The following is a 25,506-nucleotide window of genomic DNA, read 5'->3' as shown; positions in this document are numbered from 1 at the left end:
ATTCTGGAGGCTTGTTAACTACTTACAGGTAGCAAAGTGTGCACTCCCTTCTCTTCTGTCCCACCCAAGTCCATTTTCACAGTGATCTTAACTACATAAAAGCTAAACAAATATTTACCCAGAAGTAAAACAGTAGTCATGTCAGAGACCATAATAATTCACAAAGTATTTAACTCATCAAAGGAGATCCTGGTAAAGAAAAGGCTTGAGAAAGGTGTGGTCTACACAATTCCAGATACTCATATGAAATTTTTTAAAAAAGGACAAATATCCATTTACATGTTCTGTATCATATGAATTCAGCAAAAGCCAATGAGCTTCTGAAAGCCCTACTTGCTTTGCACTATTTGCTCACCTTCAAGTATATGACTTAGTAAGAACAAATAAAGTGTGAGTAATGGGTAGCCACAGTAAATTCTTTTCTACTGGATGTTAGTGATACAGATGTTAATGGTAAATTCATTCTTTAAATCATCTAATAAATATTTATGAGCACTTGTTATCATAGATATGTCTCAAATTTTGGCCCCTCTAACATTTATTACCAAATTTTAAGGCATAACAGGCTATACTTTCAGGAATTTTCCCTAGAAAATTTTACCTTCATAAACGTTATTAATGATTTGGATCAATTTACATCATACATAAGTCTGAATGCATTTTTTTCAAAGGGGGAAGTAATTTAACCTTACATTTTGTAGTCGAACTACTCTGTAAAAAACCAATTCATTTTTGTCCTGCAACATAAAAGAAAGACTTAAAAGACTGTTATTGACAACAGTAATTCTTTTATACAAACTGTTCCGAATCTTACTTCCAAATTTAGAAAAGAACATATATATATACACATACATATAAAAGAACATATATATATACACATATATATATATACACACACATATTAGGAAATTTATTTCTAATATTAAGCTTATTGTTTTTTAAAGGGTAATGCTGCACTTTGCATATTGTCTTGTATTTTTCTGTCAAGTACTAACCAGCTGTAACTACATATATATTTGAATGGTCTTTGATTTAATGATGATTTTACTGACTACACCTAAACGCCATGTTGAAGATAAGGACCATGACTTGAGGCTTACACAAGTTCCTGGTATGTAGTTGGTGTTCAAAAAATTTTGGTTGAATGAGTGAATGAATGGAACACCCTAACAGTAGATAATATTATGGCACAGATCGGTGGTTTAGAAGGATTTGTTCATAATCTAAATGAAATACGTAGAAAAATTTTTAAATGAAGGTGAAAAATATAAATTTGCCTAGGGAGCTATTCCAAGTGTCTTTCTAGTCAGGATGTGCCCTGCCCTTGGCTCTTGAACCTGAGTGTGCAGGTTCATACATGCAAATGAGCTTGTTCTGGCCCTGAGGCAGTGTGAGCCAGGCTGCAAAGTTCATGCTGTGACAGTGAGTCAGCACCATGAACAATACGGACTCACTGCTTACAAGGCAGCCTGTTGGGCTTATCACAAAATGAGTAGTAGCACAGTGGGTTCTAGCTAATACAGCGTGGCCCCCTTCTGTTTATAGTGCCACGCCACTCTTCCATAGAAACTCAACTACTGAGACCAAGCAGCCCCTACTCCAAGTGCTGTAGCACACTAATGAATTTCCTATTATAGAAAGAAGGCTGAAGATCAAGTGGACCATTAGCCACAGCCACAGAAGCTAAGAGGCAGAAAGGAGTTAAGGAACTAAAAGCAGTCTTACATATAAGACATGAGACATGACAAGGACTCAAGTAAAATTCATGGCTTACCTTCCTAGTATACTGGTAGTGTTCATCCTCAAGCCTATAGTCTATCAAGTGCTTAAATTTGGGTGACACATTTAATGGATAATTTCCAATTCTGTTTTTTTGTTAGGATTTAAAAACCTGGTAAGATAGGAAGAACCTCAGGGCAGAGTAATTTGCAGAAATGTGGGTTAAATTTATGTTTCTGTTCACTCTGTGTTAGATATCACTGCAGTTCAGCTAATAAAATCCCATTTACACATTTTGAATTACAATTTAATATATGAGCAAAAAAAGTAAAAAATAAAAAATAGCAGCTTACCCACACCGAGTTCCATTTGTCACATTCTGGTTAAGGGAGCTGTTGATCCATACTATAGTGTTGTTTACACATGCTTTTCCAGGGATCTTGAGTTCTTGTAATTCAGTGTCATATTCAATAAAAACATCTGTCATTGTGCCAAAAATGAGGAGCACGCCTGGATGGGATAGTCCATGGAGAAATGCACATAAACTTCCCACAAACATCAGCCAAATGTCAGTCGTTGAAGAGAATCGAAACTTGAAAAACAAAGGATTCAGAGATCATCTATGGTGAAAAGCAGGAGAAGTAGGACTATTTAATTTTAGTTACTAGATTCTGATAAATAGCATTCAGCACCAAATTTATGGGAATCATCTTAGTTGAACAGTAGAGTTTTCACTAATTTTATCAAAATAAATGGTATATCGGGGGACCTGGGTGAGCCAGTTGGTTAAGCGTCTGTCTTTGGCTCAGGTCATGATCCCAGGGTCCTGGGATCAAGCCCCACATCAGTCTCTCTGCTTAGTGGGGAGTCTGCTTCTCCCTCTGTCTCTCCCTCTATGATCTCTCTCGCTTTTGCTCTCTCTCAAATAAATAAATAAAATCTTTTTAAAAAAATAAGTTGTATATCAATTATCTAAAACACTAGACTCTTACATTGCTAGTTTATGTTATTTCTTTCCTAGTCTCTGAATTCATTCTCTTTACCTAAAGAACTGACTTCAGGTCTTAGCCATTGATTCACAACTTCAGTGGGAAGTGGTCACTGGCATTGATGCAATAGCTGTGTAGAAATACTGTGTGAAGCATTCAGCAATAGCATAAATTGTATCCCAGAACTGATAGTGACAAACAAGAGTGACTATTAGTGCCTAGAAATGCCTCTACCTTGTGAAAATTTGGGGAAAATACCCACTATAGAATTTCCAAAGATATGTCATAAGGATAAATATACATCATATGATTACTGTGCTGATTTTCTTTACTAAAATAATTATGGGCTTAGTGATTATTTTCCAGGACACTTTTCTAATCTATCAGATAATATTTATGTGTTTAATATTATTTTATTTATTTATTTATTTATTTATTTATTTATTTATTTATTTAGAGGGGGGAGAGAGAGAGTGGGGAGGGACGGAGGGAGAGGGCGAGAGAGAATCTTAAGCAGGCTCTACACCCAGTGTGGAACCCAACACAGGACTCAGTCTCACAACCTTGAGATCATGACCTGAGCTGAAATCAAGAGTTGGATGCTTAACTGACTGAGACACCCAGGCGCCCCAGGATTTATATTTAATTACCAATATATTCTAACCATTTAGCATGTTATTACATAGGCAAAGTTTATGACTGAAAAAGTGAACCCATACTTAAAAACCTGCCAGTGACTAAAGATTTAACACTCCCTCCATGATCTGAACAATTTACAGTTGCAAAATTTATGTCAAAAATCAGCACAGTTTTATTACCAATTGAAAGAAGCCAACTTGACTGCTGTCACCTTTCCTCTCATCTTGTAACCTGAAGAGAAAAACATATGGATTTATAGACCATTCTTTCCAAAACAAACAGAAATTCTCCCTAGGTAAGGATTTTATGAGTCATCCTTTTTTTTTTTTTTAAAGATTTTTTTTATTTATTTATTTGACAGAGAGAGAGATAGCGAGAGCAGGAACACAAGCAGGGGGAGTGGGAGAGGGAGAAGCAGGCTTCCTGCCGAGCAGGGAGCCCGATGTGGGACTCGATCCCAGGACCCTGGGATCATGACCTGAGCTGAAGGCAGACGCTCAACGACTGAGCCACCCAGGCGCCCTTATGAGTCATCTTTTAGTGAGAAATAAAAGTCCCCACTGACAGAAATTCTTGCCAAACCTAGCATCCTAAAAACAAGCGTATTTTTAAGATTTACCTCTTCCAGAGATTTCAGTATAGCTATATCTCATGTTCAGCAGAGATTCAGTGAAGTTTTTCTGAGAGGTACTGAAAGAAAATAAAAATGCTCTGTACTCCCAGTTATACTAACATAAAACTGTTGGACCTCAGCCTTGACCCTTAACCTGTTTCTATTTACATTTCATTGTAATGTAAATTGAGGTGGTTGGATTAGCTGATTTAAAGCTTCCTTCTAGCACTTAAAAATTTTACAACTGGGCGCCTGGGTGGCTCAGTTGGTTGGGCAACTGCCTTCCGCTCAGGTCATGATCCTGGAGTCCCGGGATCGAGTCCCGCATCGGGCTCCCTGCTCGGCAGGGAGTCTGCTTCTCCCTCTGACCCTCCTCCCTCTCATGCTCTCTGTCTCTCATTCTCTCTCTCTCAAATAAATAAATAAAATTTAAAAAAAAAATTTTACAACTACATTAAATAGTATTGATATGATGGGAAAGTTTTAAAAACTCCCATACTTCCCATAAAATTGTATTTCCTTAGTATTTCTTACTCATTTCATTTCTCATAAAGTTGTATCTAACCCATCTTTGACTGTCTCAACTCCAGGGATCTCTACTTCACCTGAGTCATCCATTCATGGATACACCCTGGACCTTTCTTTCACCAGAAACTACTCTACTCCATTGGCATTCTGGGATGGCCTATGCATCCTGTTTTGTTACTTCCTTCCTCCTTCTACACCTATTTGTCATCTTAGTTGAGGTCTGCAGTCCCTTAAACCCTCATTAATTTACAAATGTTAAAACCCCATCAAGATTGTGCTTTCTTCCCCATGCATCCCAGACCCCACACCAGCCATTTGGACTACATTCTTACCATCATCCTTAATCCTTTTCCCGACTACATCTTTGGAAACTCCATCTCTGCCTCCATGCAGCTGTTTGCCCCGTCCTCCCAAAGCCAGGCTGTGGGGCCTGCCGGAGACAAGCTTTCCATCATGTGAATTGATGCCAACACATGCCATGCCTGACAGTCAGCTGCCCTAAGCTTCCCCTCCAGCTCAGAGTAGAATCCCAAGTCCTTGCTGAGATGCCCAAGGCCCTCCACAGTCTGGCCAATTGGCTCTCTGAACTTGGCTCCTCCTACTGCACTCCAATTCTCAGCACCCGAGCCACTTGGCCTCTTTGCTGACCTTTGTTCAGGTCAAATTTATTCTCACTTCTGACCATTTGCACTTGCTGTTTCCTCTCGCCAGAAAGCTCTTTCTTCAGATACCTGCATGACCAACCCCCTCATCTCCTTCAGACTTTCCCTCATAACTCACCTTCTCAATGGGACCTTCCCTGGCCAAAGCCTTTAAAATTTCAACTTTCTCCCCACATCATTCCGTATCTCCATTCCATGTTTGCTTTTTTTTTTTCTTAGAAAGAAAGTGATAGATTATTACTAGCTACCATGCTATATATTGTATTTATTTATGGTGCATATTATGTCACCCTCACTAAAATGTAAACTCCTCAAGGACAGATGTTTTGACCCATTTTGTTCTTTTCTGTATCCTAAGCCCTTGTAATAGTGCCTGCACCTGGTAGGCACTTAATTAATATTTGTGAAATGAATGGATGAATGAATGAATGAATGAATGAATGAATATTATCTCCAGTCTTAGCTCAATCTACAGCACTGTACTTCATCTGTCTACAGATTGTTCCATTTGCCTCCACAGCTTTCTCAAACTTTCACCATGATCTTCTCATTCTACATTACCACATGTATCAGAAGATGGATTCATCTCCTCTAAAAACTGAAGAATTCACTCAAACTTCCTATTCATTCTCTCATTGCCATTCATCTACACCCACACCTGTTTTCATCTTTTTTCTACCCAGTGAGAAAAGCGTGGTTCTTCTAGGCCCAGGCTGACCCTAGCACTCTACTTACTTAGATTTTCTTATATAATTACTTAGAATTTCCTTTATAACTTCAACCTCTGCCTTCCTACCACCTCTTTCTAGGAACTTGCCTGGTGCCTGCCTTCTGTCTTCTCAGGTTAGACTCTGTCTAGTCCTACATTTATACCAATGTATGATTAACATTTTTATGTGAGAATTTAAACTCTCAAACTAAAGAGAAGTATCTACTAATTAAATTTTAGGGTTCTTGTATTTGTCTATGGGAAGAATTTGAGATTTATGGATCTCCCCTGTGCTCATGAAATCATAATTGTTCAACTTTTCCTCTGCCCATTTAGGTTAGAAATTCTGTGGTGTTGCTGGATACATGGAGGAGATTTGGACCCAATACAGAAGGAATATTTCAAAAGGTTTTTGAAATCAATTACAGCAATGTTTTAAAGAGAAAAGGAATGGATTACCTATGCCATTTTATAAGAAGTACAAGATGCATGAAAATATTATCTCTGTTTTGTGCCTTTAAAAGGAATATTAGGGAGCTATTCTAGAAAAGATGATGTATTGTTGAAATAGTCACTTACCTTGAATTCTTATCATTGTTATCTGTCAGGATAAAAACAATGCACAAAGCAGTTAATAATGACACAACAACATAGTCATTAACAATTTTGCTCCAGGAAAACATTCCCATAAATTAGCTTTATTCATGGAACACAGCAAAATGACTATTTGCCTTTCTCTCCTTTTTTTTCATTCTCTCTCTCTCTGTCTCTCATTACACAAGAAAACACTCTGTCAGGTTCAGGACTGCTAGCTTGACTACATTTTTCAATATTTCTACAGGATATGACATATTTGTATTTTCTGAATGTCAACAGGAGACCAACATTTTTAAATTAGCTGAATAAAATCTAATTTTTTGAACTACTGAGTAAAATAAGTATTTATTGTTTTGTTTCTTAGAAACATGAGAATTTATCTGTTTAAAATTGAGACTACAAATTAACTAGACAGTAAGATGATGTTAACACTCCCATGCCAGGAGAAACCACAGGATTGAGCTGGATATGATTTTCCCCAGCATAGATGAGAGCAAATGGAGGGTAGGCAGTGAAAGTGGGGTACAGGGTCATGGGTGTAGGGAAGAAACAGGGAAAGGAATTTCATGGTGTTAATGTCAACCACCGCCATGGGACAACACATCCTGATTCCCTGGCATTTTAATTAATTTAATTTAAGTAAGAGTAAAGAGACATTATAGCACAGATAGAGATTAAATATCTTGGGTTTAGGAATCAGAACTGGATTAGGATGATGGCTCCATTAATTATTGGTTATGTAATCTTTGCCAAGTTTTAAAAAATTTATTCAAGTCTCATTTTTTCTTCTGTAAGTTGTAAAATCATAGGATTTGTTTAAAAAACTAATAATTGCGGGGCACCTGGGTGGCTCAATTGGTTAAGCGTCCGACTCTTGGTTTCAGCTCAGGTCACGGTCTCAGGATCCGAGATGGAGCCCCCTCAGTTGGGCTTCCCCTCAGCATTTAGTGGGGAGTCTGCTTCCCCTATGTTTTTCCTCTGCCCTTTCCCCTGCTTGGGCACTCTCTCTCCCTCCCTCAAATAAGTAAATAAATCTTTAAAAACTAATAATAATAGTAATTGCTTGGAATCACTTGTGCTCACTAGATGTTAGGTACTAATGTATGGGTCCTCTTTCCCATTATCTCATTCTGACCAACATAGTCTTGGTAGTTTCTCACTAAATAATTACTACTATAATCAATTACAACAATAGATGGATAAAGGCAATAATAATAACCAGTGCTGGATATTTATAGATGAGATATTTTCATTCACCCACACTTTGTGTGGTTTCTTTTTCCTAGGTTCTTAATTTATTGTACAGGTTGAGTATTACATGATGAGTTGACATTAGCTTCTCCAGGCATGGGAACTTAACAGGTGAGGTACAGTTTAAAATCCGTTTATGCTGCTTTCACAGCTGGTGCTTTTTTAGACCTTAATTTGAAGTATAAGACCATCAAAGCAATGCCTCCATACGTAGCCAGTACATAATTCATTCTACCTGTGAGAGTATAAGAGTTGAAACATGTTTTGATATCAGTGAAATGGAATTGGGCATGAATTTCTGGACCTGCCATGATTTCAGTCTTGCAAAAGGTACCAGTTCCACTGGTGTGTCCTTCAGTGTACGCAGCCACCCCGCATTCACCCACACTTCATGTGTTTTTACCTGTCATTTTCAAACATTCTATTACATTGATTCTGGAGCGAACCACCCATTTGTGGGTAAGAAGTGCATCCAGTAATTGTTCCCCATATTATTGTTGGTTTTCTTCTGCCCCTTGAAAGTTCACTAGCTTGTCTAACCTCTGTTTATGTTAGAGACAGTAAGAGAAAAAGTCCACTTACGGAAGCTTTCTGACTCGAAACCATAATTGTCCTCTCCAAATTTCTTCACACTGCAAAGAATTACTGAGTCAGACATGGTGACTGCAATCTGCAGTCAATAACCCTATAAAATAAAATAACCATTGTAATTATTTATTTTCTCTTCTTTAAACAAAGTAGCCAAATGAAAGAACAGTTTGGTGCAAGAAATAACTTTCACTAACAATTTCAATCTTCACTAAAAAGCAGATCTTTTTTTTATTCTTATGTTAATCCCCATACATTACATCATTAGTTTTAGATGAAGTGTTCCATGATTCATTGTTTGTGCATAACACCCAGTGCTCCATGCAGAATGTGCCCTCCTCAATACCCACCACCAGGCTAACCCATCCTCCCACCCCCCTCCCCTCTAGAACCCTCAGTTTGTTTTTCAGAGTCCATCGTCTCTCATGGTTCGTCTACCCCTCCGATTTCCCCCGCTTCATTCTTCCCCTCCCGCTACCTTCTTCTTCTTCTTTTTTTTTTCTTAACATATATTGCATTATTTGTTTCAGAGGTACAGATCTGAGATTCAACAGTCTTGCACAATTCACAGCGCTTACCAGAGCACATACCCTCCCCAGTGTCTATCACCCAGTCACCCCATCCCTCCCACCCCACCCCCCACTCCAGCAACCCTCAGTTTGTTTCCTGCGATTAAGAATTCCTCATATCAGTGAGATCATATGATACATGTTAAAAAGCAGATTTTTTTAATTGGTCAATAACTCCATGAAAGAGTCAATTATTAAGAAAGATAAAGCCAAACCATTGATTATGACTTTCTCTAGTTGATGAATGGATAGTTACTTTTTATTTGTTTGTCCTTTCTGCTTGTCTATCCTTCTATCCTTCCTTCCATCCTTCCTTCCATCCCCCCTTCCTTCCATCCTTCCTTCCATCCATCCTTCCTTCCTTCCATCCTTCCTTCCTTCCTTCCATCCCTCCTTCCTTCCATCCTTCCTTCCATCCCTCCTTCCATCCCTCCTTCCTTCCTTCCTTCCTTCCATCCCTCCTTCCTTCCATCCCTCCTTCCTTCCATCCTTCCTTCCTTCCATCCTTCCTTTCATCCCTCCTTCCTTCCATCCTTCCTTCCTTCCATCCTTCCTTTCATCCCTCCTTCCTTCCATCCTCCTTCCATCCTTCCTTCCTTCCATCCTTCCTTCCTTCCATCCTTCCTTCCTTCCATTCTTCCTTCCATCCTTCCTTCCATCCCTCCTTCCTTCCATCCTTCCTTCCTTCCATCCTTCCTTCCTTCCATCCTTCCTTCCATCCCTCCTTCCTTCCATCCATCCTTCCTTCCTTCCATCCTTCCTTCCTTCCTTCCTTTCATGAGTAAAAATAAAAACCACTAGAGCAGCACAACCAACTGGTGACACTCTTGGGTCAGTGTCTGGAAGGACGACACTTAACACTGGTGAGTAGCCTGTAGCGCTCCTTTGTAAATGCATCTTCAAGATCGAGGATATGGTAAGTCCAGCGTGGACCAGGGGAAGAGCTACTCATTCATTTTCTAAAACAAGTATAACCTTGGCATCAAAACAAACAAGAATGTTATAAGAAAAAATAGAATTATAATTACTTTTTGAAAATAGATTTAAAATTGCTACATATATTAAGTATAATTCAGCAGTTCATGAACAAAATATAATGAGCAATGTTGATCCCAGGAACGCAATAATCATTTACTGAAAAATATGATCATTTTGATAGATGCAGAAAAGGTATTCAATAAAAATCAATATCCATTACTGATTTCTAAAACCCCATAAAATTAGAGAAATCATTATCTACAACTCCAATGAATAGATTTTGGGTAATGATCAGCAACGAATACTAAAACCATTAACTGAAATCCTGGCGAAGATTCAGTATCTAGTAGTACAAAGTATTGCAAAGATGTAGAGGGAAACATTATATTAAGTCATTATATCTCCTTAAGCTCCTCTTGGCTCCCACCATTTCTCACACTTTCCTTGTTTTTGATGACCTTGACAGTTTTGAGGAGTATTGAGCAGTTATTTTGCAGAATGTCCCCTAAAATGGGACTGATATTTTTCTCAGGACTTTTCTCAGGATTAGACAGGGGTTGTATATTTTGGGGAGGAAAACCACAGAGGTCAAGTACCCTTCTCATTACATCTTATCAAAGGTACTATCAACATAATAGTACCAATCAACATGATTTATAAAAAATAAATTTTAAAAAATAAAGTCAATATTAAGAAGTAGAGTGAGAAACATCATTTCATTAAGCAATTTAGGAGGTCAGTAAATTTTTAAAAAGTACATCAACTAGATTCAAAATTCTTTTATTTAACAACAAAATTTATTCACTATAGCAGTATTACATTCAGAGAATGCAATGCTCACAGGTTATATCATTTTTGAAATTTTAACCAAAAATTTATTTTTCAAAAGGAAAAAAAATACTTGGATAATGAGAAAATAAGAATACTTTAACAATAGTTGTAATATTACATCTAATTTTAAAATAACACTTTTTAAAAAAAAAATTCAGTATTCAATGGTTTTTTTTCCTGGCTTAGCTCTTCATTTAAAAAGGTTTCTTTCCACTGGTGTGCAAATATTTGGCAGCACTTAGAGACCAGCGGTGTAGTATCTTGTCCATGAACTTCAGAGTCTCGCAGATCCTCTGGCTTCTCTCCATGTTGTTGCATATGTTTTTTAACCTCTCTCCAGGCCCTGTTCTCCATCATTCAAGTCAATGGTGGTGACGGTGATAAAATCTGCCTTGCAGGACTAGTGTGAGAATGACATGAAACTGTGTTTGCACATCAGTTGGCACAAAGGGAGAAAACAGCTAACATTCCTTTTGGCCTTCAAGCTTACAAACTGTCTTCCTACCCACCCCCTCTGGGGTCACTTGCAGTAAGCCACCCTCTGTCAAGGAGGAGAATGATGATCAACCAACCTACTCTCTTCATTTTCTCTGTCTGTGCCCTCAGCAATTCTGTACAGTTGTTTTCACATTGGGTTTGCTTACATTTCACTTCTTTCAGAATGCAGTGATTTTTGGGATCTCTATTTTACTATTAAAGAGTAATATTCTCAAACACAAAAATTCATCTATAACATGGATTTCCATCCCCTAGTATTGACAGTGCCCTTCAGCCAAAGACCACCGGGAGCACAACTGTAGTTGAACAATCTGGATTTGTTACTTATTTCAGTGAGGAAGAACATGTGGTGGAGATCATGGGGGCCTCAGTAAGAGGGTGTTAGAAAGAATATCTTTATAGGACTTGAGCTTCAGTTAGGTGATTTGGGAAAGGATCCAAGAAAGTGGGGGTTTGCTCCAGATTGGATGCTGTCAGAAAGCCAGAGCAATTTCATGATTGGGTGCCTAAATAGTCACGCATAGCAAGACAGAGGGATGTTTGGTATTTTGGGGGGTTGCACAATGACCTTGTTTTTGCCTGTGCTTGGGCAAAACTATGGACTGGCCTTGCTTTGTTTCATTTTTATCCTGGTTTCAGAGTGAGTTTGTCTGAGGTTGGTGGGATGGTTAATTTTATGTATCAATTTGAGTGAACTAAGGGATGCCCAGATAGCTGGTAAAGCATTATTTCTGGGTATGGCTGTGATGGTGTTTCCAGAAGAGATTAACATTTGAATCTGTAGAATACTGTCCTGACCAGTGCAGATGGGCATTATTCATTCAATCCTTTGAAGGCCTGAATAAAGCAAAGAGGCAGAGAAACTGAATAGACATTTTTCTAAAGAAGACATCAAAATGGCCAACAGGTACATGGAAAGATGCTCAACATCACTAATCATCAGGAAAACCCATATCAAAACCATAATAACATATCACCTCACATCTGTTAGAATGGCTATCATTAAGAAGACAAGAAATAACTAGTGTTGATAACCATTTGGAGAAAAGGGAAACTTTGTGCCCTGTTGATGGGAATATAAACTGGTTTAGCCACTATGGATCAGTATGGAGGTTCCTTAAGAAATAAAATACAAGGGGCGCCTGGGTGGCTCAGCCGTTAAGCGTCTGCCTTTGGCTCAGGTCATGATCCCAGGGTCCTGAGATGGAGCCCTGCATCGGGCTCCCTGCTCAGTGGAGAGCCTGCTTCTCCCTCTCCCACTCCCCCTCCTGCTTGTGTTCCCTCTCTCGCTGTCTCTCTCTCTCTCTCTCTCTCTGTCAAAATAAATAAATAAAATCTTTAAAAAAATAAAATAAAATACAAGGGTGCCTGGGTAGCTCAGTCGGTTAAGCATCAGCTCAGGTCATGATCTCCGGGTCCTGGGATTGAGTCCCACATCAGGCTCCCTGCTCAGTGGGAGTCTGCTTCTCCCTTTCCTTCTCCCTTTGCCCCTGCTCGTGCTCTCTCTCTCTCTCTCAAATAAATAAATACAACCTTTAAAAAAAAGAAATAAAAAATACAGCTATCATATGATCCAGCAATCCTACTTCTGGGTATATCCCTGAAAGAAATTAAAATAGGATATTGAAGAGATAACTGCACTCCTGTGTTTATTACAGCATTATTCACAATAGCCAAGATAGAGAAAAAACCTAAGTGCCCATCGATGGATGAGTGGATAAAAAAGATGTGGCATATATATATGTATATATACACACACATATATAGAATATATAAAAAACTATATACATACACACACACACATATACACATATATACAATGAAATATTACTCAGCAATAAGAAAGAAGGAAATCCTGTTATTTGTGACAACATGGATGGACCTTGAGGGCATTGTGACAGAGATAAACCAGACAGAGAAAGACAAATATTATATGATATCGCCTGTATGTGGAATCTAAAAAGGCTGAACTCATAGAAATAGTAGAACGGTGGTTACCAGAGGTTGAGGGGTGGAGGGATTGGGAAGATGTTAAAGGATACCAACTTGCAACTAGAAGATGAGTATGTTCTGGAAATCTAATGCACAACATAGTGATTATATATAGTGATTATATATATAATATATATTATAGTGATTATATATATACACTTCATCTTTTTTATCCATTCATCCATCGATGGGCACTTAGGTTTTTTCTTTATCTTGGCTATCGTGAATAATGCTGCAATAAACACAGGAGTGCAGTTATCTCTTCAATATCCTTCAAGTATCTGAAGCAATACTTCAAAATGGCTAAGAGGCTATATCTTAAATGTTCTTACCACAAAAAAGAAATGACTATTATGTGACATAATAGAGGTGTTAGCTAAAGCTAGGGTGGTGATTATATTGCCATATATAAATGTATCAAAGCAACAAGTTGTAAACCTTAAAATTATAAAATGTTATATGTCAAATACATCTGAGTAAAAAGTTAATTAATTTTTTTGAAGTCAGGAAAGGATGAATTTGCTGTTTTACTTTAGCTGGGACATCCATCCTTTCCTGCCCTTGGATGTCAGAGCTGCTGGTTCTTGGCCCTTTGGTTGGTTGCTCAGTCAGAAACTGGAGCTAGTTCCCTTATCTCTGCCCAGCTTAGAAATGGCAGTGATGACTTTTGAAGGCCATGGTGTTGAAAAAGTTTATGATTTGCTGCTTCCACAAAGACAGTGGCAATTTTATAATGCTCAATCTGGGAAAGTGCAATGAGATACAAAAATTACCAGAACGAATAAGCAAAAGCCTTGCTTATGATATTTTCCAGGAAAGGCGATGTTTCCAGATGTTAGGTGAATTGCCTCATATCATTATAAGCATAGAATGAAATTCTGGTATATCATTAGACCATGTGTTCTTCCACTGGTTAATTCCCTTTTTATTAGATGAGATCCTGGGAAACATAGCAGATGCTGGAAAGTATCTCCGATACTTTACAGGTTTGTTTCACAGGGTCTCAAGAGTGTGTCTCCTCCTCACCAGGTACATTCCACGATTTAAGCATGCTATGGTGTTTTGTCACATCATTTCCCCATCAATATCAGCAGATGTAATGTCATCTAATTCTACTCTCTCGGCTGTTATCTATAGTACCTAAGCTAACAATTTGGTTCTTGAGCTTCCTAAAGTGTGTGAAGGCTTCTTGGGTATCACACATTGCAGGAAGCTTTAATTAAGTTTTCCCAACAATTTACAATAACAAAATTTTACTTTAACCACACAAAAGAACTCAGAATTGAAAATAAGGTACCATGCTATTTTCTTTTCCCTCTGCCTTTTCATAAAGTAAATGATTTTAATCTGCAAAAAATCTCTTTGGAAACAGATTGAGAATTTTCAAGTCTTCCAGGAAGATGGTCTTTCAATAAACTTAGAAAATCTAGGAGTTGAAAGCCAGAAATCAAGATTTCTAAGCACTGACTAGCAGACTTTGGCCACCTAATTGTGGAATCCCCCAAGAATTTTTAATTGTCCATGCCAGCACCACCGTCCCTCTCTGCTAAATGGCATGTGGTCTATGTGCAGACTATCTGTACTTCTGTTTAACTATCCAGGGTTGAAGTTTACTTTTCTTTGATAAGATGTGTAATCTTATCAACACAGAGGACAGTCTCCTGACCTTTACTGGTAGACACATCACAGATAATTCTACTTTAGAACACTAGCAACAATATTCTGGAAGACCACTACTGGGGAGGAGAGAGAGAAGTCAGAAAGTAACACCTGGATGGGTTGCCTGACAGAACCTAGCACACAGACAAACCTCAGAAAGGGGATAAATAAGCAGTTCCATGGAGGACTTGAGGCTGTCAAAACTAGATGAGATAAAGTTCTATAAGCCATGTCAGGGACAAACCAAAAATCCAAAGAATATAAAATGTCAGTGTCCACCTTGGACCATTACATCAAGGCTTTTAAGTGTGACTTCAAGACACCAGTCTGGCTATTGATGCTGCAGGAGAGCTGAAAAAGAGAAAGAAGAAAGAGAGAGAGAGAGAGAGAGAGAGAGAGAAAGAAAAGAAGAAGAAAGAAAGAAAGAAAGAAAGAAAGAAAGAAAGAAAGAAAGAAAGAAAGAAAAAAGAGAAAGAAAGAAAGAAAGAAAAGAAAGAAAGAAAGAAAGAAAGAAAGAAAGAAAGAAAGAAAGAAAGAGAAGGGGGAAGGGGGGAAGGAAGGAAGGAAGAAGAAAGAAAGAAAGAAAGAAAGAAAGAAAGAAAGAAAGAAAGAAAGAAAGAAAGAAAGAAAGAAAGAAGGAAGAAAGAAAGAAAGAAAGAAAGAAAGAAAGAAAGAAAGAAAGAAAGAAAGAAAGAAAGAAAGAAAGAAAGAAAGGGAGGGAGGAAGGAAGGAAGGGAGAGAGAGGGGAAGGAAGGAAGGAAGGAAGGAAGGAAGGAAGGGAGAGAGAGGGGAGGGGAGGAAGGAAGGAAGGAAGGAAGGAAGGAAGGAAGGAAGGAAGGAAGGGGAGAGAAAGAAGAGAGAAAAGAAACAGGTCAGGGGTGAAAATAGTTCTCCCAGAAGCTGGAATCCTTCCAGGCTGAAGATACAAATATAATAGGGGCATTCGGCCCACTGCCTGTTTTTGTAGAGAAAGCTTTATTGGAACTCAATCATGTCTATTAGTTTTAATTTTGTCTTTGGCTGTTCTTGTGCTACAATGGAGGAGTTGAGCAGCTGTGACAGAAACTATACTTACATCCCCCCACCCACCCACCAATGCTTAAACCATTTATTTTCTAGCCTTCTGCAGAAACTGTTTGCTGACTTCTGTATTATGAGGTCAGTCCAGGACAGCTTGGTGCCTGAGGAGAAATATTGCCTGATTTACCCAACCTAAAAATCATATGGAGCACCAGCCCTCCAACCCGCCCTGTCCTTGGGGAACTTACAGTGTGGCAGAGAAGACAGGTGCCACATAAGAAATGACAAGCCTGGTGATTGTGAGTGAAGGGATAGCATGAGCATCTCCTAGACCCTCAAGCAGAGGCCCTGCCCTGGTCTAGAGAGCTGGGGGAGGCTTTGGAGCCAATGCATTTTCAGCATGGGACATAAGAGATGAGGGTGAGTTAGCCAAGGAAACAGGAGAGAGAAAAGCATCCCAGGGCGCCTGGGTGGCTCAGTCGGTTAAGCGACTGCCTTCGGCTCAGGTCATGATCCTGGAGTCCCGGGATCGAGTCCCGCATCGGGCTCCCTGCTCGGCGGGGAGTCTGCTTCTCCCTCTGACCCTCGCCCCTCTCATGTGCTCTCTCTCTCTCATTCTCTCTGTCTCAAATAAATAAATAAAATCTTTAGAAAAAAAAGAAAAAGAAAAGCATCCCAGCCAGGGAAGAGCACATGAAAAGGCCCAGACCCCAGAGAGAGCACATAGGCTCAAGGACAGAAGAATGTCCAGTGAGTGTGAGGGAAAGTGGATGGACATCTCTGAAGGATGTGGCTGCTGGATTCCTCAGGGCCTCGTCTTTAACGCTGAGGACTTGGGACCTTATCCCAATGGCAAGGGAACTAATAAGGACTTTTAGGCAAGATAAATACATGATCATTTTTATACTTGTTTAAAAAAAGCCAATGCTCTGATAAGGCTTAGAACTTGAGAGTCCACACGCAGAGGGACTAGGAAATCTGGTTGGGAAGGGTGAAACATTCTGCCAGGCCAGGCAGCGGGCACCCTCATTTAGCAGGGCACGGACCACACAGTTCATCTCTCTCCCGGGCAGGTAGGCCTGAGGCGACCAAATGAAATGGGCTTGTGGTGCCCCACGGCTAAGCCATCAGTGCCCAGCTCCTGTCACTTTAGGCTCTTGTCGGTTCTCTACTCTACCAGGGTTTCATGTTTTCAGTTGTCTCTGGGGAGATTTGTTCTGCTTTCCATCTCATTTTCTCCCGAATACTATCTTTGAAACATGTTGATCTTGCTTCGACTGAATTCAGGAGGAAGAGGCTGAGGTTTGTCTCATCCAGACCAAGATAATAAGGAAGATCTAAATGCCCTACCAGCCATTGAGATGCTGGAGGGATAGCGAGGGGTACAAGGCCAGGCTCAGGGGTGGAGTGGCCTTCACCCCAGCCCACAGCACACTGTGAATATTCTCCTTGGTTTTTCGCTTGTTAGGCCTTTCCTTTTGTAAAAGCTCTCAAGGCCTCCAGCACCACACCCCCTTCCCTGGGCTGCTCAGAGAGACAAGCAGAACTGCCCCTGGTCCTCTTGAATTTGAAAGTCACCTCCTAAGCCACAAATTCTGATTTTTTTTTTTAAGCCCTGAAAATGCCTTTCACTGCTGACATGTAGAAATGCAAGTAGCGCACTTTTGATATTATTAAACCCAGCAAATGATTTGTTTCTCCCAAGGATCATTAAAAGGAGGAAAGTAATATTAGTTAGGGTAGGATAAAAATGAGGCCCCTTTCGCCCCGAGGGCTGCAGCTGATGGGCAAGGGAATGAAATGAAATGGAGGACTAAAGTATTGCTCTCAAACAAAAGAGTTTAAGGTCAACGTCACTCCCAGCTTTTCTTGGTCTCTACACGAACAGTTTTCCCATCTGCGCAAACCAACACCCAACTCTAACACTTAATTCTTGCAATGGAACTTGGGCATTTTTTTTCTTTTTATTTTTTTTAGCAATTTCAGTGTCTTTTAAAACCATGGAATGAGCAGGGTTTTTTTTTTTTTTTTCCCCTTACATTACTTCCTAATCTATTTCCAGCATTCATCAGCAAATATTTGTCACCATTACTGTTAGTAAGAGGACACACAAATTATTCAAGGGCCTTACGATCAAGTGGGGGGCAGGGCATGTAAACAGTTAACTCCCAGGCAGGGAAATGCTGGCTCCGGAGATAACAGCAGAGGGTTGCAGAGCAGAGGAGGAGGGTACCCAAGTCTGGACGGGTAGGGGGCGCATGGGGCTGAGGTGGGGGTGTGGCTGCACACAGAAAGAACTTCTATTAAACAAGAGCCTATAAATAAGTTAATACTTTACAAGTTTAATGATAACCACTATTACATCCCAATATTAAGAGTTTGGGGTGCAGTCATTATAATTTGTCTCTAATATGTCTAGTAAGCTAGTCTTCCCTCAAAACACTTGTAAATAGCACACTTTATTCCCAGATATCATCCGATATTTGATCGGCAGCCACATCCTTCAGAGATGTCCAAATCATCAGCAACATGTGATTTTTACTAGCTAGGGAAACCTAAAACGGGGAAGTAGATTCTAGAAACCAACCTTTCCCCACTCTAGCCATGCATCCAGGGCTCATATTTTTTAGTATCTAAATTACTGAAAACTGGGAGAATGAGGAAATGAGCATGGTGTTGGAGAAAAGAGAAAGTCGGTATCGTTCTCTATTAAACCAGCACCAGCTTTCTGGGATGGGATTTGTGGTTATCTGTGCAAATAGCATTGTGCTTTCATAAAGCCAAGATTTAAAAGTTCACTAGCTTTTTTACTTTGGGCAGATTATTTGATTCATTCACCCATTTACACCACATACCCCATACACCACACACACACACAGATTCTCAAGACAGCTGATGCATAAAGTAGCACTGCTCTAAATGAGACAGCGACCAAGAGCTATCTATACTGTACATCATATTATGCAAGTATCATGTACTCTGCAAGTTCCTACCCAAGCATTACAGTATTATCGCATCACAAGAGGACAGCCTTTAGTGAACCAGAAACACAACACCCCACAAAGTAGAAGCTAGAGGACATGGACTTGCAGACTGTAGTCCTCAATGCTATAGAGAATAGAAGTCACTTACCTGTGAGCGTGAACTTGAGGAAGCCAGAGAAACAAGAGACTCTACTGTGGAGAGTCAAAGGGTTTTACAACCTTTTCCAGCTTCAGTTTTCATCATTATAAAACACTGAACAGAATTCAAGCTTTTTGAAAACATTATCTATTTGCTGACAGGTCAATGCCCCGAAGGCTAACCCAAAGCACAGTTCAGTGACATCTGAGGAAAGGTTGAGCACACTGGAAACAATAACCCCAAACACAGTGCGCTTGGGAAGCCGTCTGAGGGCGCCAACAGGCTTTGGAAAGTGCAGATTCCCTTGAAAGGGGACACAGACCCCGGCGCGCCCCCCCCACCCCCCACCCCCCCACCAAGAGCGCTGTGATTTTGGCTCCCTCCACCCCTTCTTTTCATAGGCCCTTGGTCTTAAGAAGTCACTGTAAAACAAACAAGACCAAAAACAAAAAACCTTGAGACTTTTCCCCTCAATTTGAAATATTACTCTTGGAAAATCCTTACGTTGCAGGCCCCTGATATTTCTGTTGCATGGAGATAGATAACCTGGAAGAGCACCTGAAACAGCCTTTTGCTCAAAACTCTGAGTGCTCACATGACCCTTGCACCCTGGCCTCCACAGTCAATGACCTCAGGCTCTACCCGCCAGAGGAAGCCTTGTGTAAGGAGAGATAAATGATTTTTTAAAAGGTTTAAATTAACAGAAATCCAAGTCAAATAAACACATATAGCTTCTCCAATGGCTTTGTGTACATATTAGAGACAAATCTGGATCTGTTCCTCTCCCTTCTTGTTAATTCTTCCATTTTCTCAAATGCTCTTTTTTTTTTTTAAAGATTTTATTTATTTGACAGAGCACAAGCAGAGGGAGAGAGAGGGAGAAGCAGGTTCCCTACTGAGCAAGGAGTCCGATATGGGACTTGATCCCAGGACCCTGGGATCATGACCTGGGCCGAAGGCAGCCGCTTAACCAACTGAGCCACCCAGGCGTCCCTCAAATGCTCTTATTTTTTCTCTCTCCTAGCCTAAGCTAATCCTTTCCTAAATGCGCCTCACTCTGGCCTTCAGCGAAGAATAATAATAGCCAATGTTGGTCAAGCCCTTGTTGGGTACCTGGTTCAGGTGAAGAGTTTTATTTGTACCCCTTTATTTGGATTTCTCAATAACCATAGGGGTTAGGTGCTATCATCATCATCCCTATCGTAGAGTTGAGGGAACTGAAGCACAGAGAGGATAAATAACTCACCCAAGGTCTTACAAGTAAGGTGTAGAGCCTATGCCCCAACCACTAACCTTCCACCCCATGCTCTAAAATGCAGGTGATGAGCTAGTGCTTCTCAGTTTACAGAAAAGAAGATCAAATAATCAGATCAAATTTTCTCAATTTAAAATTTGTCAGCCATAAAATTTTTATTAAAAATTCAGAATCCACAGGACACCTGGGTGGCTAAGTCAGTTAAGCATCTGCCTTCAGCTCAGGTCATGATCCCAGGGTCCTGGGATGGAAACCTGCATGGGGTTCCCTGCTCAGCAGGGAGTCTGCTTCTCCCTCTCCCTCTGCCCTCCCCCCCGCCCCCGCTTGTGCTCTCTCTCTCTTTCTCTCTTTCTCAAATAAATTAATTAATTAAAAATCTTAAAAAAAATCAGCATCCACTACTGTTTGTCTCTACTGGAATCCATATATATGACGGTTTATAATTTAGCCCCAAATTTTGTATGTTATTATATGTATATGTTAAAATTTCCATATATCAAGGTCAGCAAACATAAGAACATTCTAAGATGTTCCCCTCTCTGAACTGGTTTGAGAAGACCTGGGACACGTTGACTTCTGAGGCAACACAAATGTAGTAATATTGGGTTTGGCACCAGTTAGGATCCAGGACAAAGAAATTTTCTCTACACAAAACCAAAAAGACAGCAGAGCTGTGGGGTTGTAGCCTTGATTGGGAGAAGATTCTCAGTAGAATTTTGTGACCTTTGTTCTGGTGAAATTATTGATAATAGCCACAGGATGGAAAGGAGCTTCTCACTGGTCCTAGTGTCCTAAGCCTTCCCTTTGTGTGACATGTAGATATACAGTAAGATTTAAAAAAGAGAGCTCTAGAGCTAGAAACAATATTGCAGATATTTTGTTCAACCGCCTCAACTTGTAGATGCAAAAACTGAGGACAGTGCAATGACCTGTCCTGAGTGCCTTGGAGGTTTAATAACATCTTCTTCTGCTCCTTCAACTCTGGCCCCTCGACTAGCCAGGACAGGATGAATACCAAGTTAATCATTCCTATTTTGTTTCAGCAGTAGGTGAGCTTTCTTTATGGTTTATGGCCTAAAAACAGGTAGGGCTGTGGTGCCTGCTGTCTTCCAGTTAAAACATCAACTGAAACATTTTTGAGTGCTTACTGTGTGCCAAATACTCTTCTAACCTCTGGGATACAGTATGAGCAAAACTGATGAGAATTCCTGCCCTCGCGTATCCTATATTCTGGTGGGGCTAGGGGCAGAGATAGATAGTAAACAACAAGCACAACATACGTGCAGATGGTGATAAATGCTATGGAGAAAAAGATTAGAGGAAAGGAATGTGATAGGGAGTATGTGTATGTGTGAATGTGTGTTTGTGAGGTGAGCAGGAGGTTCACCATCTTAAGTGAGGTGGTTAGAGAAGGTGACATACGAGGAACGACCTGAGGTGAGGGAGCAAGTACATGAGGATCTGAAGGAACAGTAAGTGCAAAGCCCTGGGGCAGGGGAGCACCTGCTATCTTTAAGGAACCACAAGGAAGTCAGTATAGCTGGAGTAGAGTAAGAAAGAGAGAGAAGAGTAGGAAATGGTATCTTTGTAATGGCAGTAGGTCAGTGGTTCTCAAAGTGTGATTACTAGACCAGCAGCATCAGTGTTAGCTATTAGAAATATAAACTCTGGGGCCCACCTTAGATGTCCTGAAAAAACCTCTTGGGGTGGCACACAGCATGCTGAAGTTTGAGAACCACCATCACAGAAGCTTGGAGGTCACTTTAGACCAATTAGGACCATGGTTCAAACTCATACCCAAAAATGCCTCAGGGAAGGCCCCAAATGATGAAGACAGAATTCAGCCAACAATTGTTCCAAAAACTGTACTGAGGAAGAAAAAACTGTATTGAGGATCATTCTGGGCACTTTGGAAGAAACAAAAGAAATCACTATTACTTTCATTCTTTGAATCATTCAAACACAAATCATTGAGCATCTTCTATTTGCAAGATACCATGTCAGATGTTATGCTGGTTGCCAACTTGTACATATTAGAGTTAGAGTCTTCGAGAATGTATAAATCTTAAAGGGAAGATAAAGCTCCACATAAAAAGCAATTAAGAATAAAATAAGGCAGAACAACATCAAATGTCAAAATGTTCAATGCATCTCTTAAATATTTTTTAAAAATGACACATCAGTGGGGACAGGAATCACCAGGGAAACGGTCTCCGAGGAGAGGGAATTGGAGTTATGTCTCAGAGTATGAGGAGGGCCCAGTCAGGAACACAGCATGAGCAAGGTCATAGAACACACACAGGCAGCATTAAGAAGAACCAGATGAGAGAAGAGGGTAGAAAACAGTGGGGTTGTTTTGTTTGTTGGCCAACAGTGGCGTTGAAGTTCGCTGAGGTAGGTGAAGACAGGCAAAGAAGGGTTTTCAGCGCCAGTAAGATGAGTTGCAGAAAGTCTGCCCGGAGCTTCAGTCCAGAGGAAGTCATGCACATGTACACCAATGACAGGCTCTTTTGCTTGGTCATTGCCATCCTGAAAAATCAACATAAATTGTGAAAATCCAGCTTGACACAATATAATTGGCTCTGTTGTTGTGGCATAAAGACTAGCAGAGAGAAAATGTTGGAATTAGAACTTCCTTGGGTAACTTTCTGTTTTTAAAGCAACCCATGTGGAAGGATACAATCTCCATAGTTTAGTTCACTGCAAAAGGAGGCAGAATGGACTGTACAGTGAAAAGAACACAGGTTTATGGAGTAATGACAACTGGGCTCATATCCTGCTTCTGTCACTTACTTGTGATGTGATTTTAGTTAAGGTAATGATACTTACTAATTATTTCCCCCTCACATCAAGTTCAACAGTCTTTGAGTGAAGGGAAGTTGATGGCCAGAGAAGGTGCTTAGCTCCATAAGTCACTCAGGGATCCAGGCTGATAGAGCCTCTGCTATCCTCAACATGTGACTTTCTAGGTCTTGGACATTGGCATCTAGCCATCACATAGTGTAAGAAAAAATATGGAGTGTTGCATATGGACAGTGTCCACAGACCAAACCTAGAAGTGGCATCCATATGCCATTGGCCAGGACTCTGTCACATGGCCCCATCTAACTGCCGAAGAGAATAGGAGATGAGGTTTAGCTGTGCACCCAGGAGCTGTGGTTAAAAGCAGCCAATCTCAAGAGATGGGCTTTGGAATCACAATGATTTGAATTCACTTCCCAGCCACGTGACTTTGGGCAGGTTACTTAATCTCCACCAGCCTCAGTTCCTTCATCGGTAAAATGGAAGTAGTAATAGCGTCATTAGAGGGTAATGAAGTCTGCCTGAACTTACCTGTGCCAAGAGCCTGGGCAAACATGCTGCATGTGGGAAAGAAAGTATTTTGGATGTGGGGACATCCTTTTACCTAATCCTCAAAGGAATCCTCCAGAAGTGCCCACCACTAGTTGATCTGACCCCCAGGGATTATGCCCTAACATGGGTAAGTTTCATTTTGGAATCTGAGATTTCAGTCTATTTGGATGGCATGTGGATATTCATCCCCGACCCAACATGCCCCAAGCTAATGATTGGGTACCCTCCTTAATCATACTGCACTGTGAGTCTGCCTGGCTCTGCCCTGAAAAATACATGCTTAAGATTTTTTAAATGAACTTTCTCAGTCTCATTCCGTCTAGTCAAACGTATCCACAATTGATACCCATGATAAGGTATTAATAGCACGTATTTTCCCAGAAGCCCTTCCAAATAAGTCAGTGATATCCAAAAAAGATTGGCCCTCTCGTTGTGCAGGGGTGATTCAGTGTTAGTGTAGTAGGAACACTGTGAACCAAGGACCTGTACATTTTTCTCTTCCCCTTTCCTTACCCTGTGATTCTTCTCCAGGCAGGCAGTTAGGTGAATTTTGTATAGCTTGTATCTACCAAAATCCGTATATTCCTAATTTTGTTTTGTAGACATGTAAAAAAGACTAGAAGAAAAATATAAATGTGGTTATCTGCAAGTTATAAAAATTGAGTGTGGATGAGTTTTATCTGCTTCTTTGTGCTTTCCTGCATCTTCTAAACTGCATACAATAAAAGCAAACTATTTTTAATTTAAGATTTATTAAATGAAAAGAATAAAGTATATGACAAAAATAATGCTTAATAAAATTTGAACTACTAATAATTTTTTAAATCTATCTGGAGGTTTTGAATGCTCTCCAAATATGAGCTGTTGTTCAATCGATGCTCTTCTCCCTGAAGGCTCTAGTGTCTGCAAAAAATTTTGACCCCTCATTTGAACATCACAGGCAAAATTTCTGTGGATTCAAAGTCTCTGTCTGCATTGCAATCCTGGTTTATCCTAACGCAGATAAGTCCCATGTGGTGGTGCGTGAAGCTCCTACTCAGTGGTGTGGTCCAGTGGTCCTAAATCTAGAGGCAGCCCCATCCTACTCCAGACCTGTGCCCCTGGGCCCACTTCTCCCAAAAGCTGGCTCTAATCTGAACAGGCTTTGGGGTCCCCTTTGGCTCTTGTACAGTCTATCTCAACCCTATGTCGTGTCTGGCTTTGGCTCCTAGGACTCCTCCAGAGCCCCACTTGTTTGGCCATTTTGAGTAAAACATTTGGCACATAAAACACTTCATGATGGTCTTCAAATCATGCTTCCTTTAAGATGGTTATGGAGATAAAAGTTAAAAATAGTGAATTAGGTCACCTCAGTATATTTTTAGATGTTTTATGCTCCCCCTATGGAACTAACAACACCAAATGAGAGTTTCTCATCACACTCTCAGCAAGTTGTAGCTTACAATTATCTGATGAAATGCGTTGAAATCCACAGCTATTTATCTTCTTCAGCTCTCAGTACTTGGCCAGAATTTCTATTTCTGATTCCCTTTCTAATGAGGAAAACTGACACAAAAAATGTAGACTTTATTCATGAGCAAATCTTTTCATACCTTCAAGTAGGCTAGTTCTCATCTTTCCCTGAGGCTCATAAAAATTATGAGGGAACATTAGTATCCGGAGAAGGGAGAAGAGTAGGTGAAAAAAAAAATAAAGAGAAAGAAAATCAGAGACAATCCTGCTACAGAACAACATTTGTTACCCAGGGATTGTGTCTATGGCATTAAGTAGTCATTTGAACTGTAAAATAAATTCATTTCTCACTGGAGAGGGACAAGCCTGCTGAGGCTCTGGGAAGACTGGCTTTTCATATCTCAGCTTCACCCAGAACACCTCCCTTCTTAAAGTGATGTATCAGTTTTGGAAACTATAGTCAAGCATAGGTCATGATGA

At 40.1% G+C, this 25,506-nt stretch overlaps 2 protein-coding genes across 2 annotated transcripts in view; both read right to left on the bottom strand.

Moving 5' to 3' along the window:
* The window catches only part of ABCB11 (ATP binding cassette subfamily B member 11), a 78,963-nt gene extending 70,598 nt beyond the window's left edge, over window positions 1–8,365 (bottom strand). Inside the window, exons 1-4 of the mRNA XM_035007830.1 lie at window positions 8,290–8,365; window positions 6,439–6,460; window positions 3,527–3,578; window positions 2,073–2,311 (exon numbers count right to left, since the gene is read on the bottom strand). Coding sequence (XP_034863721.1) covers window positions 2,073–2,311; window positions 3,527–3,578; window positions 6,439–6,460; window positions 8,290–8,365 — 389 coding nt within the window. The remainder of the gene's footprint in view (window positions 1–2,072; window positions 2,312–3,526; window positions 3,579–6,438; window positions 6,461–8,289) is intronic.
* Window positions 7,842–8,018, bottom strand: LOC118012601 (ATP synthase membrane subunit DAPIT, mitochondrial-like). The gene has a single exon (XM_035008313.1). The coding sequence runs from the start codon at window positions 8,016–8,018 to the stop codon at window positions 7,842–7,844; it is 177 nt and encodes a 58-aa protein (XP_034864204.1).
* Window positions 8,366–25,506: the final 17,141 nt, after the last annotated feature.

The sequence above is a fragment of the Mirounga leonina genome, unplaced genomic scaffold, assembly GCF_011800145.1.
Source record: "Mirounga leonina isolate KUSES-001 unplaced genomic scaffold, KU_Mleo_1.0 Mir_151, whole genome shotgun sequence".
Classification (NCBI taxonomy): Eukaryota; Metazoa; Chordata; class Mammalia; order Carnivora; family Phocidae; genus Mirounga; species Mirounga leonina.
The sequence above is the reverse complement of the archived record's forward strand: the minus strand, read 5'-3'. Positions and strand labels throughout refer to the sequence as shown.